Below are 20,176 nucleotides of genomic sequence, written 5' to 3'. Positions count from 1 at the left end.
TCACGCCCCAACATCGTGCAGCCCGCCTCCAGTGGTGTCGCGACAGGCGTGAATGGAGGGACGAATGGAGACGTGTCGTCTTCAGCGATGAGAGTCGCTTCTGCCTTGGTGCCAATGATGGTCGTATGCGTGTTTGGCGCCGTGCAGGTGAGCGCCACAATCAGGACTGCATACGACCGAGGCACACAGGGCCAACACCCGGCATCATGGTGTGGGGAGCGATCTCCTACACTGGCCGTACACCACTGGTGATCGTCGAGGGGACACTGAATAGTGCACGGTACATCCAAACCGTCATCGAACCCATCGTTCTACCATTCCTAGACCGGCAAGAGAACTTGCTGTTCCAACAGGACAATGCACGTCCGCATGTATCCCGTGCCACCCAACGTGCTCTAGAAGGTGTAAGTCAACTACCCTGGCCAGCAAGATCTCCGGATCTGTCCCCCATTGAGCATGTTTGGGACTGGATGAAGCGTCGTCTCACGCGGTCTGCACGTCCAGCACGAACGCTGGTCCAACTGAGGCGCCAGGTGGAAATGCCATGGCAAGCCGTTCCACAGGACTACACCAGCATCTCTACGATCGTCTCCATGGGAGAATAGCAGCCTGCATTGCTGCGAAAGGTGGATATACACTGTACTAGTGCCGACATTGTGCATGCTCTGTTGCCTGTGTCTATGTGCCTGTGGTTCTGTCAGTGTGATCATGTGATGTATCTGACCCCAGGAATGTGTCAATAAAGTTTCCCCTTCCTGGGACAATGAATTCACGGTGTTCTTATTTCAATTTCCAGGAGTGTATATATTTTGATAAAGTTGTCACGATGAACACAAAAATCGCGAAACTGCATATGCATAGTAGATACAGCGTGGAAATTGTTGTGATTGGTCATGATAGGTTCCTTTAAGCAGCTGCCAGACTGTTTGATGAACATGCGCAGAGCTGAAATCACGTATACGCGGTGCCTCTTCCCACTTATGGTTACTTGGAGTGTGCCTGTTTGGTGTACGAGGATTGGAATTTAAATAGTGGCAACACTGCTGTGGAGACACTGTACAATGGAATCTACTATTGTCGCTGATAGGACAAGCCTGTCCCACGTCACCGGCGGCATATAATCAAGGAAAACACAAGTCACTGGTGAGCAAGTGGTCTAACGTAATGGTGTCACTATGTTTTCGAAACAGGAACAACAGAGTTGGATCAAGAATGAATGTGCCAGAGGTCATGCAGCACGACAGTGTCATCAAGGTCTTACAGAGGTGTGCAGGGAATCGGCATTGCAAATACAGAACAGTGGCATGTTGGGTAAAAGCCTTCAACGAAGATCAGCAAACTGTGGCTGTCATGCGTCGGGTAGGTTAGCATCTCTGGAGTAGTAGTGCATGCTGTTGCCTTGTTAGTGGACTGTGATCGTGCCATACGATTCGTGAGCTCACCCACGAAACTGGATTAGCGCATGCGAACTGCTTCACATCCTGAAGGAACGCCTGCGCATGCGAAAAATTGCATCAAGGTGAGTTCCGCATGACTTGACGGAAATGCAGAAATGGATGCTTTATGACGCTGCTCAGACGCACTTGGAGCACTATGCGAAGGAGAGGCTTTCTTATGCCACATTGTAACACTGGATGAGACCTGGACCACATCGTAAGAGCCAAACTGAAACGCCAAGCCAATGAATGGCATCATTATGGGTCGCCGTAAAAGTCGAAAGTGACTACACACGCACACGCACACTGGTGATCTCTGGGCCATTTTCTGTACTAATTTTAATACTCTACAGCCTCAGTTTCACCGTTTACCTAGAATTTACCTAGGTTTCAATCGGGATAACCCAACCGTCTTCAGAATAACAGTAACTACCGTTTGTCCATAGTGGACATCTTCAAGCTAAAACTACAAATCCATAAATTATCGTCAGACTATAAAACTTATCTGGAACTGCCTCGACCCCACTTAGCGACCGCTATGTGCCAGCCATGCGTTCCAGTGCAGCACTCGTGGCTGCCACATCGCTGTCGCGAAGTGGGGCCGAGCCAGTTCCAGATAAGTTTTATAGTCTGATGATAATTTATGGATTTGTAGTTTTAGCTTGACGGTGTCCACCATGGACAAATGGTAGATACTATTATTCTGAATAAGGTTGGGCTATCCCGACTGAAACCTAGGTAAATTCTAGGTAAACGGTGGAACTGAGGCCATTGATTATTAAAATTAAATTTATTATTAATATTTATACAGTTGCTGACAGGGCCGCAAAATGTTAGTCATTTTCTGTATGACAACTTCCAATTAGCTATCCTGAAAAACTGAGTCAGCATTCCTCTATAATGAGTGAGACATTGGGCTCAGAAAGAGGAAGACGTGTTAGTGTTGTGCTACGCATAGTTTGGGGGTAAGTTTTTCTATAAAAGAAAAAAGAAGGGAAAAAGAACATATTGTGAAGGTGTCACGTGGAATGTTATACAAATAAATAACATTTTTTTACCCAACCCCTACTCTGTTTCAACTAAGTAATCCTTCAATGTGTAAAATGTATTGCCTAACAGGTACTTTTTGGCTGCCATTTTAAATAAGTGTATTTTTGCAATTTTTTATGTCTGTTTTGGTAATTTATTGCCAAGTTTTATTCCTTGGTAGAAAATGTTGTTTTGAGTTTTATGTTTATTTTTTCTTGGTAAATGTAAGCTGAGTCTAGCTCTTGTTCCATGGTCATTGACAGAGCTGTTTGTGCAGTAATTACCAATGTTATTTTTGGTGTGTACAACTGACTGGTATATGTATTCACGTGGAGTAGTTAAAATCCCAGCTGTCTGGAGTTAGTGGGGGTACACTTCACGCGATGCGTATTTCGCTTGTGGCGTGTTTTTCAGTCATTTTGGAGCTATTGCGTGTTGCACATTTGGCTATTTCAAGTTTACACTTTATGGGAGCCTTTATATTTTATGAAGTAATAGCTTTTTCATGAGATGAGAAAACATTTTATTTTCCAAGCACAGATCAAAAACTAACAAGAATAAACAACTCGTAACCAAGCCGACTACGGCAAAGATAAATATCTATCAGCTGCAGCTTTCACCTGCTGTTTTTGGCGCAGTGGATAAATGACGTCGCCACATCAGCCCCCCTCCTTTTGAAACCGGGTGCACCAGGTGTGTGGGGAAACTTGCACTTGATTTTTCTACCAGCTCTCGTGAAAACATCTGGTGCAGGCAATGGCTGCTCCTGTTCTGCACTTGCTGCTTCGTTGTCCTCTTCTGAAACCGAGGGCTCGTCGAGACTATCTGCTGTTTCTTTGGCCTCCACGTTTGAGGGTGATTTTGCAGACCGAGGAAGGAGTGTACCCTGTGCGGTGTAAGCAGGTTTAAGCCGCTCAATTGGGACTGTCTCTTCTTTACCATCCTTATCGATTTTGAAGCTGTGGCTTCCTCTTGTGATTACCCTGTATGGTCCAGAGTAAGGCGAAACAAGCGGCGGGCGCACCGTATCATCCCTAAGCCACACGTGGGACGTCGCTTGCAGGTCTTTATGTACAAACACTCTCCGGTCTCTATGTCTGACAGGGTTAGTGGGTTTGATGTTTCTCATTCTAACGCTGAGTTGTCTCGCGAATTGCGTGCACAGCTCAGGGGCAAACGGCTGTGTAGATGCTGGAACGATAAATTCTCCAGGAACCCTCAATTGCTCGCCATAAACCAATTCTGCGGAAGAGCATTGTTAAGTCCTCCTTCACGGCCGTTCTCAATCCGAGTAGGACCAGCGGTAGTGCTTCAGGGCATGAAGTGGAACTAAACATTAATGCAGCTTTGAGCGTGCGGTGTAGTCGTTCCACCATTCCATTACTAGATGGATGATAGCCTGTGGTGCGTAGGTGGTTGCACCCGCACAGTAGTAAAAGTTCATTGAAAAGTTGGCTTTCAGACTGCCTTCCGCGATCTGTTGTTATGTTTTGCGGAACGCCAAACCTGGAGAACCATGAATGCAACAATGCTTTTGCAACCGACTCCGCAGAAATGTCTTGTATTACAACTACTTCTGGCCACCTGGTAAAACCATCAATGATTGTGAGCAAATAGCTTTGTTCTGAAGAGGATGATAGCGGGCCCACAATGTCCACATGTATATGTGAAAATCTTGCAGATGGCGTCGGGAAGTCAGCAATAGGTGCAAAGACATGTCTGCTGATTTTATTACGCTGGCATGTTAGGCAGCATGCACGCGCCCATGCACAACAATCTTTTTGTATTCCAGGCCACACTACTTTGGAGGAAACTAACTTGGCTGTAGCTCGTCCTACTGGATGTGATAGGTTATGTAGTGCACTATAAATCTCGCGAGGATATTGTTCTGGCATGTAAGGTCGCTCCTTTCCTTTTGCTACATCACACCAAATTCCGCCTGGAACATTTGGGACAGACACACGTCTGAGCTGCAGCGCAGTTCTCTGTTCCTCTATTAGACGGCGCAAGAAAGGATCTTCTCGTTGTTTAGACGCTAACTCGGTCCAACGAAATGAATTTAAACTGGCACAATTCCTAGACAGGCAATCTGCGACCAGGTTGTCTTTTCCTGAAATGTGACGCACGTCAGTTGTGAACTGTGCAATGTACTAGACTTGCCTGCACTGACGTGGTGAATTGAGCTCTGTGTCTCGTTGAAATATAGCTACTAACGACTTGTGATCGGTAAAAATTGCAAGTGCCTCCCTTCGACAGACGTGTGAAAATGCTTTATGGCTAAGTAAATAGCAAGCAACTCATGGTCAATAGCACTCCATTTTTGCTGCTGTCGAGTCAGGTTTTTAGAGAAAAATGCGAACGGCTGCCATCTGCCATCAACTTCTTGCTGTAGCGCTGCACCCACTGCTGTTTGGCTCGCAATTTAGGTAAGTGACGTCTGTAATAGTTGAGCATGCCTAAAAATCTGCGACGTCCTTTGTAATTTGTGGGCAGGGGCATCTGTTGTACTGCTTCAACCCGCTCAGGCAAAGGTAACAGGCCTGCTGCTTGAAACCAAATATCCCAGGAACTTAACCTCGCGTTTTCCAAACGTGCACTTTGTTTCGTTAATGATTATGCCAGACTCTGTCAGATGGCGGAAAATCTGCCGCAGATGTTAGACATGCTGACATACAGAACCAGAGAATACTAAAATGTCGTCCATATAACAAAATACGAATGGTAATTCTAGAAGCACCTCATGCATGAATCTTTGCCATGTTCGGGCAGCGTTTCTGAGGCCAAATGGCATAAAATTGTACTCAAACAAACCGAATGGTGTGATAACTGCTGTTTTTTTTAATGTCAGATGGAGCCATGGGAATCTGGGAAAATGCTTTGGCGCAATCAATCACACTAAATATTTTGGCATTGCTAATCGTACTGTTAAAATCAGTCACATTGGGTACTGGGTAGCGGTTGGGAATTGTCCGGCCATTGAGCGCCCTGTAGTCTCCACATACTCTCCATGAATTGTCTTTTTTACGGACCATGTGAATTGGAGATGCCCATGAACTATCAGACCTACTTACAATACCTGTTTTTAGAAGTCTGTCGAACTCGGCTCGCGCCGCGAGCAGCTTCTCTGGAAGCAGACGCCCCGGGCGAAAGGCAACGGGTTGACCTTGTGTCGTGCTGATGTGGTGTTGAGTATTGTGTCTGCGTTTCCTGGTTGCGTTGACGGGTTCGGTAAGTGCTGGAAAGTCTTGAAGCAGTTTACGAAAAAGTGATTCCTCCGACAGTGTTCTGATATTGCCTACAGTATACGAATCGTTAAGACTGTCGGGTGTCTTCTTGCGTGACGCACACGCGTGCGCCCCGCTTAGTTGCGGGTACGAAATCGTATCACAATATCCCGACGCGGATGACGCGGTAGAGGAGCCCGAAATCTTCGTGCGGAAAGACACGGGCACATCGCACTGCACTTGAACCGACGCGGAAGACGCAGTAGGCAATATCCCTTCTGTGGGAACTGTCACCAAACGACGGTTAACCAGGTCGGGCATAAGTCCGTAGTTCCGTAAAAAGTCCGCTCCAATTATAGGACTCGGCACATCAGCAACCACAAAAGTCCATTTTGGATGGAAGTTGGAATTCAGATGTAATGCCAACTGTTTCTCACCATAGGTAGATATTCTGGAATTGTTTGCCGCAGTCAGCATATGTTGCGTTGTTGTCGCGAGTATATCACCTCTCTCTCTCTCTCTCTTGGATAAACACTGACTTCTGAACCTGTGTCAATCAGAAACTTCTCACCTGAAGAGAGGTCCAACACGATCAATCAGTGTGATTGGTTGACTGCAGATACCGTGGCGTTTTCACCTCTTTGAATCACGCTATGACTTGGGCGCCTATGTTGTTGTTGACAAACGTTAGCGCCCTTTAACGCCCGCCTTTTAAGTTTGGGTAGCTGCAGGGTTGAATACATTGACGGGCAGTGTTCCCGAAGCGTCTGTGGTACCAGCACCATTGATCTGTCAAATCCTGTTGGATAGCATTTCTTCGTCTTTTCCAACTGCGACTTCGTAGCTGCTGGTGGTGTGAGGGTACTTGCACATTGAGTTTTGCCACTTGTGCTGCCAGTTGCTGTATGGTGGGTTCGGTCGATGAGCACTGCTGTTGGGAAGTATTATTGCATGTTCCTGGCTCACTGACGTCAGATTCCATCACACTAGCCCGCATCTCGTGGTCGTGTGGTAGCGTTCTCGCTTCCCACGCCCGGGTTCCCGGGTTCGATTCCCAGCGGGGTCAGGGATTTTCTCTGCCTCGTGATGGCTGGGTGTTGTGTGCTGTCCTTAGGTTAGTTAGGTTTAAGTAGTTCTAAGTTCTAGGGGACTGATGACCATAGATGTTAAGTCCCATAGTGCTCAGAGCCCTCCATCACACTACACGTTCTTGGGCCTCTATCCTGGCTGTAGTTGAATTAGGAGCATGCAGAAACTTCGGTTAAGGTGTTTGCGATGGTGTCTGCCTTTTTTGCTAAGACTTGCAATGGTAAGTCTGTTTCTGCTGCAATGACGGCACGGATGTTCGCAGGAAGTTTACGAAGCCATATTAGACGTAAAGACTCATCAGGTAGGAGTTCCGGGCCGGCTAATGTACGTAAGGCTTTGAGCACTTGTGACGGAGTCTTGTCGCCCAAATCTTCGTATGCGAAAATTTTTTGTAGTCGCAAATCTGGTGACAACGTATAATGCTGTATGAGAGCTTCCTTTAGCACAAAGTAATTTTGTTGCAACAAGGTTTCTTCTACTTGCTCTATCACTTCTAAATTTAGATGTGAAACCACTATATTAACTTTGTCAATGTTGTTAGACACCCCACGCTGCCGAAATATGCATTCAGCCTGCGTAAACCAAAGCTGGGGTTGCGTTGGCCAAAACGCGGAAAGTTTACATTTCCGTGTCGCGCGTAGGTACTCCCATCTTTTGCGTTAACATCTGTCGTTCCGTTTTGTGGCGAATCAAAGGGCGTGGACCCCGATCCTTGGTCGAACAGACTGTAGTCTTCAATCTTGATTCCACTGCCCCATGCTTTTGTCTCTGAATTCATTATTCTCGTCGGTATATATATTTTCCTTATGCTTCTGCTACGATTTTTCGGGATCACCACTATGGGAACCTTTATATTTTATGAAGTAACAGCTTTTTCATGAGATGAGAAAACATTTTATTTTCCAAGCACAGATCAAAAACTAACAAGAATAAACAACTCGTAACCAAGCCGACTACGGCAAAGATAAATATCTATCAGCTGCAGCTTTCACCCGCTGTTTATGGCGCAGTGGATAAATGACGTTGCCACAACTTCATTGTTAGTTGCACTGCTTATCCCCCACTATGTGCAGGAATCTAACCAGAAAGGGGGCTAGAAGTGTTTAGTTCTAAGCACTTGAAAGTAGCAGTCTGCCAGCTGCTTAAACGAACCTGATGTTTTTATTTGAACGAACGTACATCTAGTGATGGGCTAAACTGCGATATTCCGAAATCAGTGATTTCTGTGAATGCTACTTTTCAGTATCTGTTATTCCTAACTGTGATTTGTCGCAGTTAAGAGTCAAAGTTAAGGAACCTAGGTCGTGTATCCCTCCGCCGCTGCTATTTCTGCTACTTCCGCGATTCCTGTGACTTACCACCGTATGAAAAAGTTACATCTGTCCACACAGAAAACTGCATCTCAACACCTGTCATTGGTAAGTATGTTTTACGTTTGTTCTTCTGTTGGCTTTAATTTTGTATTAAAGAAACAACTGTGAAAATATTAATAGTGTAATTAATATGTAAGTAGCCATTCAGTACCGTAACAGTTCGTGTTTAGAAAATGAATTCTAACATATTGTTATGTTCACAGGTACCCGAACTACATTTCAGTCACTCAGTAAAGTGATAACTCAAAATACCATTGTCAGCAGATCTGGAGAAATTGCCACTGCGCCTTTAGACCGTTTTCGTCAGACGAGCGTCTAGTTTCTAAGTGTTTCGATGGACTTAATTACTTCAGTGAGATCGTTCTTGCAAATGTGAAATATACCCCATTGAGTGGCTTTCATTACAGCAAATATTAGCAATCTACTCTGCCAATTATATTGTTTGTAATTTGTGGCAGCAAAAATTGTTTAATAATCCTTGTGATTTTGCAGACACAGTTCTGGTTGCTGTACATATCTATCCACATCAAGGCTGTTGGGAGAGACTCATGAAGATTCAAGACAGCTCTTAGAGGATTTGCAGTTGAAAAGTGACATAATTGTGAAATAAGTGTGCAGATGAGTGATTAAACTGTGTTTTATTGAAGTTGTTGTGCGATTTTAAAGGAATAATAAATGTTAAATATAGTGAGTGAATAATGAAAATCTCATTTTCCACATGTTAAGCCGTCCGATACCCATAATTTTCCGCCACTTATTTATTGGTAAACACTTTTTGGAGAGTGACGTGCCGCCCCCCTCCCCCTTTCTCCACAATCTTGGTGTGACACTGACCTGTAACATATCCCAAAGTCTACAGTATGCATTTTGAGGCTGTTGATACGAAAGTGGGAAGTACAGATCTTCCAGTTAAATCAGGAATAGCTTAAGTGCATTACTTGAAAGTAACACAGGAAAAGCTTACTTATGTAGGTGGTAGTAGTGTCGGCAAAAAGTTCTTGTGTGTGAAGTTGCCATGTAGAACACCAGGTGTAAAACATTTCTCCCGAGTCTTGAACTGTGTCGGAACAAAAGTGAGGCATTCATATGACACAATAATACTGTTTTTATTTCACTACACTTATACAGGTGTCGGAGTTCTGCTGTGTTAACATTGCGAAGTCCTGTAGGCATGTGGAGTATTAACCAAAACGGTCATATTGGAAGCAGAATCAAACACATTTTATACATTACTTGATATTTTCAGGAGAAAAAGGCAATGTTGCTTCTTACTAATATAATACATTCAGAGTCACAGCTGTGTTTGACCAACCATAACTGATGTTGAACGTGCATGTCGTCATATAATATGAAGGGCTTATTTCAATACTGGTACAAGTCCATTACCTCCACTTTTCTGTCTATAATGCTTCTGAAATTAATTATCCAAACAAACATAAATAAAGATTCATCTCTAGCAAGAAGCCATATGCTTGAATATTTCTGGTATCTCAACTGCAGATTTTTCAGCGCTCATTTAACTATACGTCTCTGTATCTCAAAATGAACAAAAGTGGACTTGTACCAAAGTTGATATAAGCCCTTCATATGCACACACAGCACGTCGATCTAGTGAGGCACAAGGCTCTCATAACGAAGTACGTACGTCGGCCAACAGATGGCACTAGGAAAAGAATGTTAACTGCGCTTTTTAGTTGCTACTTGTGACTCTTAGTTCCGACTTGTCACGGAAATCGCAGTTGGACTCGACAGCGTGTCGCAGAGATGAGCGTAGTACGAACTTTGGCCAACAGATGGCAGTGTTAACTGCGCTTTTTAGTTGCTACTTGCGACTTCTAGCCGCGATTTGTCACTGAAATCGCAGAAAGTAGTACGGAATTCGGCCAACAGATGGCTCACGGCGTTGAATGTGAAATGCTACTTGCGATTGCTAACTGTGACTGAAATCGCAGTTAGATTTTGTAAAGTTGTTATTGTGATATCTGTGACTTCTCAATCACTGTGATTTCTAACAGATACGCGATTTCCTGCCCACCACTAATAAGATAAGATACTTTGCCACATAACATGTTTTTATACAATCATTCGATTGAGAACATTGGTGACTCGCCAGTCTTTAACCTAAGTTGTTACAGTATTTTATATACTACAGGTAATACGTCATACATACATTGCTTATTATAATAAAAATAAAACATATTTTAAATCTTTTCGTAACTCATCGAATCATTACTATAGCCTTCACAGCACTTGCTATGTTTAAGTGCATTATGAAGCTATTTTTTCTGACTAAAGAGTTTACAGTATCTATTAAAACTTTCGGCAAAATTTACACCGATGTGAGTTTTTACTGCAAATTTACGGTCCCTAGCTTTGTTAGTTCTGTCGGACCTAATTCCATAGGAATTGGTCCGCAGTATTAGTTTCCCTGTGAAGGAGCTTCCATTGCAATAACAGGTCTGTTTTCGTTATCATGAGATATCAGTTCAAGTACATCGTTAATATTCGCAGCTATCTTTCCCTACCATGTTTGTTGTGATGCATTCCATGGCGTGTAAAACAGTTTCTTTCGTAAGTATCAATACCTATGACCTTTACATTTACAAATTTGGCATAAAAACTTTTTAACTTCTAATTCGTTCATCGAATTTCTTTGTTAACACACGACCAGTCCCGAAGATCATACCTTTGTGGGAGTGTTGTTACAATTACGTTTGTAAAATGCAGGAACCGCAGCACTGTGATCAGCTTCTTAACAAAGGCCGTGGCTTCATTTCTGTAAACGTTGTTTGCACCTCCTATTATCACCACACTGTCTTTTTTTTGTTTGTTTTGAGCAATCTTCGTTAACACTTTTAGCCACATTGTCAAAACTGGCACCAGGCTTCATAATGCCTGAGATTTGAACATCGTTATTTACACTGTTTGTCAAGAGTTCCCGAATGTTGCAACCGTGACTGTCGCCGAATATTTTCACCGTCTTCTTCTGCTGTGTCTTCTTCGTAGAATCGTTTTTACACGTCGCTGAGAAGACTTCTTTCGATGTTTCTTTGTCTCCATAATCTTCCTTAGGCGAGAAATAGTCTTCTCTTACCGAGAAGGAGTCTGGTTCGTTTACACTTGATTCCTTGTATTGAAGATGTACCTTTGTACCACATGTACACTTATTCTTCAGAGTAGCGTATTTGTTGTTTAGAGTAAGTAAATCACTTTGAAGTGCTCTGATTTATTCGTCTTTTTCCATGATGGTTTTCTAAATTTGTTTTCCACAGCATCACTAACACACGTGGAACAAGCGCATATGTAGTCCTCATTTACAAATTTCATGCTTAATTTAGCGCACTTCTCATGGAACCAGCGGCGGCAGCCTTTACACCGAATACCTTTAATCACTTTTTTGTCGCACATCTTACAATTGTTAACACTTTTATAGTCACATTTATCGGAGCCGTCCTCATTTACTGTTTTACCGTGCGGCGCCATCTTACCAAGTGCCACCAAGCCGAATAGAGCTTGGCAGTGGCGGGAGATACAGTACGAAATGTTCCAACTTTTACCACTTTCAATCCTGTGTGCCGTTGTGTCAAGAAACTTAACCACATAATGTTTGTGAACGCTACTTGACAGCTAACATCGTGCCAGCATCATTTTCTGTAATTTTTACTCCATGAACATTGTTTCGTAATGCGTAAATCGCGAGAAAGTTACAAATATGGCGACGCAAAATCGGGTGCAAATTAACATTATAGACAAAGAAAATTTGACAGTAGCGGTAAAAAATGTTGTAAACGGCAGGAAAACGTTAATTCCGGGAACGTAAAACGGGGTTTATATATATATATATATATATATATATATATATATATATATATATATATATATAATCTCCCCCCCCCCTCCTTTTTTTCCCCTCCTCGCAAAACTGCACTCTTGTACCCTAATGGGAAGGCCATAGAGGGCATGTGCCCTGGCTTGTGGTACTGGCAGGCTGTCACTGAAACCAGAATTATGAAATACTCGGACAGAGACTGTTTCCATAGAATCACAAATTAACAATCAACTGAGTAATTCAGTCTCTCTCTCTCTCTCTCTCTCTCTCTCTCTCTCTCTCTAACTGTTAATTCCTGATGCATGAGTATTGTCAACCACTTCCTTGTCAATGCCTGTTATTCTCAGTTATGCTTGATATATTAGAATAGTGGAATGGAATGCAGTATTTGTAAACGTATGGAAATCAATGGTCATTTGCATAATGTACAAATATCACTTGGTCAGCACTTGTATGTTTTTACAATCATGCTCAGAGAGTGCAAGACCAAAGTACCCTCTTGGGTAAACAGGTGTCGCATAATGTTGGCAGTTTTTCTAATAACTATCCAATGCAGGTAACCAGTTACTGTGAATACTGTCACCAGTTATGGTTTTTCACCCGTAGAGAAAAACATTGGTGGTCCAAAGTCTTCAATCTTCTACCAAATATGAGGTAGAGTTCCCAGAAATAAAGATAAAATCAAACAAATACTACCTGTCTACCCTGTTTGTCTTGTCCATGTCTTTTAAACCACTGCAGATGACTCTCAGAGATTGATAAAGTTCCAACATACTGATGGAGGATAGCACCAAATTGTTGGGATTGTACGATTACTCTTACGCCTAAGGCCATGGTTTAAAAATATACATGATTACCCAAAACTGTTTACCTTAAAGAAATGACTATTATCTCAAACTGTGATGGATACTGGATGAAAATAAAAACTTTAACATCAAGTTGCAGAAATTGGTTGGAGCGAAGTCCGCCGTGCTTATGTTTCAGTCAGTGGCATCCAAAATATGATCAGTAGGGTTATGGTCAGGTGACCTGGATGGCCACATAAGTACCCCCAAACACAGGAGTATTCCTCAAACCAGCCTGACAATTACAGACTGGTGGAATGGTGCATTGTCTTCAAGTTACATGTTGCGTGTGGAGTGCTGTAGATGAACATGCAGATGTATGTATGTTAATGAGTGAGAGACATGAGACACACATCAGGGGTCTATTTCATCCAATTTAATCATCGTACTCCATAACTCCGCCACATGTCAGGAGCAATGCTCTGTTGGCAACATGACTGCACTGACTGGAGAGGTATTTTCAGGTACGTGTACCCATCCATCAGTGTGTACTAATGTCTATCACTACACCATTGAAGCGTCTGCTGGACTCACAGGAAACAATCTGAAGTGTTGTTCATTAGTATAGAAATGGACAGCAAGTGGTCATTCACAAAATGAGACAGAGATGTCATCTCAAGCCACTGTTTAGTGAAAGTTTCTAGCTCTATGATTACTGTATGCAATACATGAAAATAGTTGGTCTGCATAGTCGACATCTACTACATCTACATCCATACTCCGCAAGCCACCTGACTGTGTGTGGCGGAGGGTACCTTGAGTATCTCTATCGGTTCTCCCTTCTATTCCAGTCTCGTATTGTTTGTGGAAAGAAGGATTGTCGGTATGCCTCTGTGTGGGGTCTAATCTCTCTGATTTTATCCTCATGGTCTCTTCGCGAGATATACGTAGGAGGGAGCAATATACTGCTTGACCCTTCGGTGAAGGTATGTTCTCGAAACTTTGACAAAAGCCCGTACCGAGCTACTGAGCGTCTCTCCTGCAGAGTCTTCCACTGGAGTTTATCTATCATCTCCGTAACGCTTTCGCGATTACCAAACGATCCCGTAACGAAGCGCGCCGCCCTCCGTTGGATCCTCTCTATATCCCCTATCAACCCTATCTGGTACGGATCCCACACTGCTGAGCAGTTTTCAAGCAGTGGGCGAACAAGCGTACTGTAACCTACTTCCTTTGTTTTCGGATTGCATTTCCTTAGGATTCTTCCAATTAATCTCAGTCTGGCATCTGCTTTACCGACGATCAACATTATATGATCATTCCATTTTAAATCACTCCTAATGTGTACTCCCAGATAATTTGTGGTATTAACTGCTTCCAGTTGCTGACCTGCTATTTTGTAGCTAAATGATAAAGGATCTATCTTTCTGTGTATTCGCAGCACATTACTCTTGTCTACATTGAGATTCAATTGCCATCACCTGCACCATGCGTCAATTCGCTGCAGATCCTCCTGCATTTCAGTACAATTTTCCATTGTTACAACCTCTCGATACACCACAGCATCATCTGCAAAAACCCTCAGTGAACTTCCGATGTCATCCACCAGGTCATTTATGTGTATTGTGAATAGCAACGGTCCTATGACACTCCCCTGCGGCACACCTGAAATCACTCTTACTTCGGAAGACTTCTCTCCATTGAGAATGACATGCTGTGTCCTGTTATCAAGGAACTCCTCAATCCAATCACACAATTGGTTTGATAGTCCATATGCTCTTACTTTGTTCATTAAATGACTGTGTGGAACTGTATCGAACGCCTTGCGGAAGTCAAGAAACACGGCATCTACCTGTGAACCCATGTCTATGGCCCTCTGAGTCTCGTGGACGAAGAGCGCGAGCTGGGTTTCACATGACCGTCTTTTTCGAAACCCATGCTGATTCCTACAGAGTAGATTTCTAGTTTCCAGAAAAGTCATTATACTCGAACACAATACGTGTTCCAAAATTCTACAACTGATCGACGTTAGAGATATAGGTCTATAGTTCTGCACATCTGTTCGACGTCCCTTCTTGAAAACGGGGATGACCTGTGCCCTTTTCCAATCCTTTGGAACGCTATGCTCTTCTAGAGACCTACAGTACACTGCTGCAAGAAGGGGGGCAAGTTCCTTCGCGTACTCTGTGTAAAATCGAACTGGTATCCCATCAGGTCCAGCGTCCTTTCCTCTTTGGAGCGATTTTAATTGTTTCTCTATCCCTCTGTCGTCTATTTTGATATCTACCATTTTGTCATCTGTGCAACAATCTAGAGAAGGAACTACAGTGCAATCTTCCTCTGTGAAACAACTTTGGAAAAAGACATTTAGTATTTCGGCCTTTAGTCTGTCATCCTCTGTTTCAGTACCATTTTGGCCACAGAGTGTCTGGACATTTTGTTTTGATCCACCTACCGCTTTGACATAAGACCAAAATTTCTTAGAATTTTCTGCCAAGTCAGTACATAGAACTTTACTTTCGAATTCATTGAATGCCTCTCGCATAGCCCTCCTCACACTACATTTCGCTTCGCGTAATTTTTGTTTGTCTGCAAGGCTTTGGCTATGTTTATGTTTGCTGTGAAGTTCCCTTTGCTTCCGCAGCAGTTGTACCACAGTGGCTCTTTCCCATCTCTTACGATCTTGCTTGGCACATACTCATCTAACGCATAATGTACGACAGTTTTGAACTTTGTCCACTGATCCTCAACACTATCTGTACTTGAGACAAAACTTTTGTGTTGAGCCAACAGGTACTCTGAAATCTGCTTTTTGTCACTTTTTCTAAACAGAAAAATCTTCCTACCCTTTTTAATATTCCTATTTACGGCTGAAATCATCGATGCCGTAACTGCTTTATGATCGCTGATTCCCTGTTGTGTGTTAACTTTTTCAAATAGTTCAGGTCTGTTTGTCACCAGAAGGTCTAATATGTTATCGCTACGAGTCGGTTCTCTGTTTAACTGCTCAAGGTAGTTTTCAGATAAAGCACTTAAAAAAATTTCACTGGATCCTTTGTCCCTGCCACCCATTATGAACGTTTGAGTCTCCCAGTCTATATCCGGCAAATTAAAATCTCCACCCAGAACTATAACGTGGTGGTGAAATCTACTCGAAATATTTTCCAAATTATCCTTCAGGTGCTCAGCCACAACAGCTGCTGAGCCAGGGGGCCTATAGAGGCATCCAATTACCATGTCTGAGCCTGCTTTAACCGTGACCTTCACACAAATCATTTCACATTTTGGATCTCCGTCAATTTCCTTCGATACTATTGCACTTCTTATCACTATAAACATGCCTCCCCCTTCACTGTCCAGCCTGTCTCTGCGGTATACATTCCAATCTGAGTTTAGGACTTCATTACTGTTTACATCTGGTTCCAGCCAACTTTCTGTCCCTAGTACTATATGGGCGTTGTGACCGTTTATTAATTAGTCATGTCAGCTCGGACAAGCCTGCAGCCAGAGATGAACAGTAACTTGTCCTGCGACATCACTATGGTGTATTCATGTTTTCCACTGCATTGTAGTATGCAAAAGTTGCTGTTGTGCACATAAATATGTATTTGCTAACAAATCAGTCTGACTGATTAAGCTTTCTCATTTTCACAGCCATTGCATTATCAAGTATATCATATGAAAAACTTAAATTATTAATAAATATGATGATTAGAGATTGTTATGCAATCTGATAAATACTCTGTAGAGTAGACCTGCAAATGTGGGAAATCCTTGGAAACTTTACTTTGTCAATAAACAACCTCCACACGACTACAGAATACTGTTAACCATGCCAGACATGGATAGTACTTAGCAATATAGAAATTTCTGTTTGTGTATGTAAACTTTGTGAGTGCACATGTTTGTAACTGTCAGATGGGAGTAGAAACAAATCTCCAAAGGCATAGACAGTGTATGAAAATCAGGTAGAACAAGGTTCAAATTCCCATTGTCATTCCAGATTTAGACTGACTACAGTTTACATAAATTACTACTACTGAATGGCAACATTGCCAATTTATTTGATTTGATTTAATCAGTTTCCGTTCTGTAGGATTACATTGTGTAAAACAAGTGTATGTGTAATGTGGGACACATGGAGAACAAAAAGCTTCAGTGTCACATACTTCTTAAGGAGCAGCCATTTTGATTAGGCTTCCTACCATTCATGGTTACACAGTATGTTATTTACAAATTTAATGTATTAGGAACTCTTTAACAGTGTAATGTTGCTTTCGTACTGCAAAGTCGTTGAACTTCTTTGAGAAATTGACACATACATCAATCTGCAGGTTTTTGATCTAACTTAGACTGGACAAGTATGGGAAGGACAATAAGATAAAATCTGTTTCCTTCTTCACGAACAAAATATAAGTGATGACTGTTAATTCTTGTGTATAATAAACACAAATTCAACATGATGTCAACTGCAGTTTCTATGTGATACCCTTATAGTTAGCAATGCACTTTGGTCATATTCTGAATTGTTGGTGTCACAGGAGAACAGCTGCCTTTGCAAATAATTTACTGTTACTATCAGTGGAATAACTGAGATAGCGTATGACATATTATATTTTTGATAGTAATCTTGGACAAAGTAACTACCTGTACAGATCATTACTGAGCTGTCGTTCACTATCTTTTCCTTCTTGCCAAATGAAGTTGCCAGCTGCCTTTGGCCTTACTGATAAACATTGTATAGATGCCTAATGACTTGACAAGCAAATGTATACATGATATAGTTTAAATACAGTAACATTTGTGAAAATTGCAACATACGGAGAGATTGGCATGAAAAAACTCAATTTCTAAAACAGTGTACTGTTAGGAAGTGTTTGAAATTGCAGAGGTGGCATGTCCACCCTGAGCTCAGTGTGGTCAGTGTTATCTAAGCTAACTTTGTGAGGAGTTGTCCATCTGCCCTACTTCCAGTATTTTCATTGTTGTCAGAATGAATGGCTTCGACATGGGCACGAGTTCAAATGGAGTGGGATGACGTTCAGTGGCAAGTGAGCCTGTCATATTGTGACACTACATCATACAATTCACTGTATTGATGCATGTGCATTACTAGCATATTCAGTTACGAGTGTGTACTTAACCACACATTGCAACCACAGCGTGGGATTACTGCCATGTCAGCTGCACATTTATAACAGAACATGCAGCTTTATCCACAGCATTGGCCCAATTCTCCAGGAATATGTTAACACCTTGCTGACATACTGAGTGACACAGTGGGTTGTTTTCATATGATATGTGTTTCAATTTTCTTGTTGTGATTGCAGAATATGAACTGAGCAGTATAAAAGTGGCCCCAATCTGGTAGCCTGTAATGTTGAGCAGCCCAGTCAACAACCACAAGATGTGGCTATTTTCTTGTCCTGCACATTGGCCTGACATGTTGCCCAGTGCACATGTCTGGGATATAGGCATTTGGAAACTGTTGATGGATGGTTGTGTCATGTACAAACCTTGTGGAGGGAGATTCCTCAGAATCACAAAGTGTCCCCCCTCAGTTCCATGCCACAGGGCCTTTAGAGGTTCTAATTCCAGGACACAAGAACTTCACACAATAGTGAATTCTCAGTAACAGATCATTTCCGGTTTTGTAAATCTATTGGTTAGTGTACTTTCATGTAACTAATATATGCTCTGAAGTTCAGTACAGTTATTTGTGTAGTTCTTGGTGTTGCAGTTTTCGTAAACATTGTATTTTCCATGAATGAGTATAGTTTACACATAGTCAATGCTGTTGTTTATTGTTCTATCTAGCATAGCACAGCTGAGTGAGGAGTACTTCACGGACGACGCAAGTGACTACGGGGCTTCACCAATGCCAAAAATTCCACATGGTAAGACAACAGAATTTTAGGGTGTATGCCTTTTTCTCTAATGTAATATTAGGATAAATATTAATTGCAAAAATAAGTGCACATTTATACAAAATATTGAGAGACTCGTTTAGATTAGGTTGTCCCCCTGTTATCAAGGCATGTTACACATTAACTGGCATGTCTGTTCAGGTATGCAACATAAACATAATGATATTTTTATGATGTCTTCACCATATCTCCTCTCAAAGCTACCCATTCCACTTCTATTGCTCACCCTCCTCCCCACACTTGTTAGTTGTTGCTTAATGCCACCTTTGAAACTCTCATCAACCACACCTTGCTAATTCACAAACTAGGTAAGTATGAGAGAGAGGGCAGTGTGCTACAGCTGTTTACATCATACCTATGTAACAGAATGCAAAGAGGCATTGCATCCTCGAATGCAACAAATTATCATTCAGAACTCAGATCGGTGACAGAAGGTGTTTCTCAAAGCTCTGTTCTCAGTCCAGTTCCTTTCCTGTTCTTGTTAATGATTTGCCTGCCAATATCAATACTCCATCAGTTTTGTTAGCAGATGACGTGCCTGTACTAATTGAAAATTGAGAGTCAGGGAAAAAATCATTGACTGCAACATTAGTACACTTGCTAGGTTAGAAACAAGGTTGCATCTAAACACTTTAACTCTGTAAAAACACACACAGTACAATTCAGAATCCAACATTCAGAATTTCAGGAAAAGTAAATTGTAAAAAGGACATAGGAGAGGAAATGTGCGGCTTTGCATTTGCAGTGTAAGTATTATCCAGTGCCTCTGATGTGGACACACAGAAAATTGCATACCACAGTTATTTTAAATCTGTAATCAGATATGGTATTGTTTCCTGGAGAAGTACTAGAAACATATCATGGATACTGAAACTCCAGAAACACGTAATAGAAAAGTGTGTTTCACATCAGAATTTTTGAGGTATCAATCTCCATGCGAGATTTGAACATCTCTGATCAGCACAAAGTGGACAATCTTCCGACAGAGTGAAAGGAAAGACAGCATGTTCTAGACTAATTTTTGTGTTGACAGATGTATAGTTGCACTCTCTTGAATAAAGCTACACTACATTTATCACACTGTGTGTGACTGGAAGTAGTTCCTACTTCACCGTGGACGATACTTCCTTTAGTGGTGATGCTGTGTCTGCCATAAAACATGCAATAAATTTGCTTCTTTGTGTAATCTGGTCCAGTGCATTACGTCATGAAAATGTGGCTATTACACAATGCGCTGCCCATCATGTTGTACCTGGATTACAGTACCAAAAGGATTACAGTGCAGGATGTGCAGTGTCATCACTGTGCAATTACAACAGTGAAAACCAAGTGCACTGACAATTCACACCTTTTACCTAAGATAAAACCAGCCTAACTATGCCCTATAGTTGAAGCCAACAATGAATCTACTCTTGGTCTTTGAGGGCAATGCTACCGCAGATGGTTCTTTTAACCAACAACATTTGCAACATAATTGTAATGCT

The 20,176-nt window shown here is 42.1% G+C and overlaps 1 protein-coding gene across 3 annotated transcripts in view; it reads left to right on the top strand.

Annotated features, from left to right (window-relative positions):
- LOC126174995 (uncharacterized) overlaps positions 1–20,176 on the top strand; it is an 897,629-nt gene that overhangs the window by 751,730 nt on the left and 125,723 nt on the right. For all 3 annotated transcript variants that reach the window (XM_049921478.1, XM_049921479.1, XM_049921481.1), the window contains one exon: positions 18,583–18,662. In XM_049921478.1, coding sequence (XP_049777435.1) covers positions 18,583–18,662 — 80 coding nt within the window. The remainder of the gene's footprint in view (positions 1–18,582; positions 18,663–20,176) is intronic.

This window comes from Schistocerca cancellata, chromosome 3 (assembly GCF_023864275.1).
Source record: "Schistocerca cancellata isolate TAMUIC-IGC-003103 chromosome 3, iqSchCanc2.1, whole genome shotgun sequence".
Lineage (NCBI taxonomy): Eukaryota > Metazoa > Arthropoda > Insecta > Orthoptera > Acrididae > Schistocerca > Schistocerca cancellata.
Note: the sequence above shows the minus strand (reverse complement) of the source record. Positions and strands in the feature narration are given on the sequence as shown.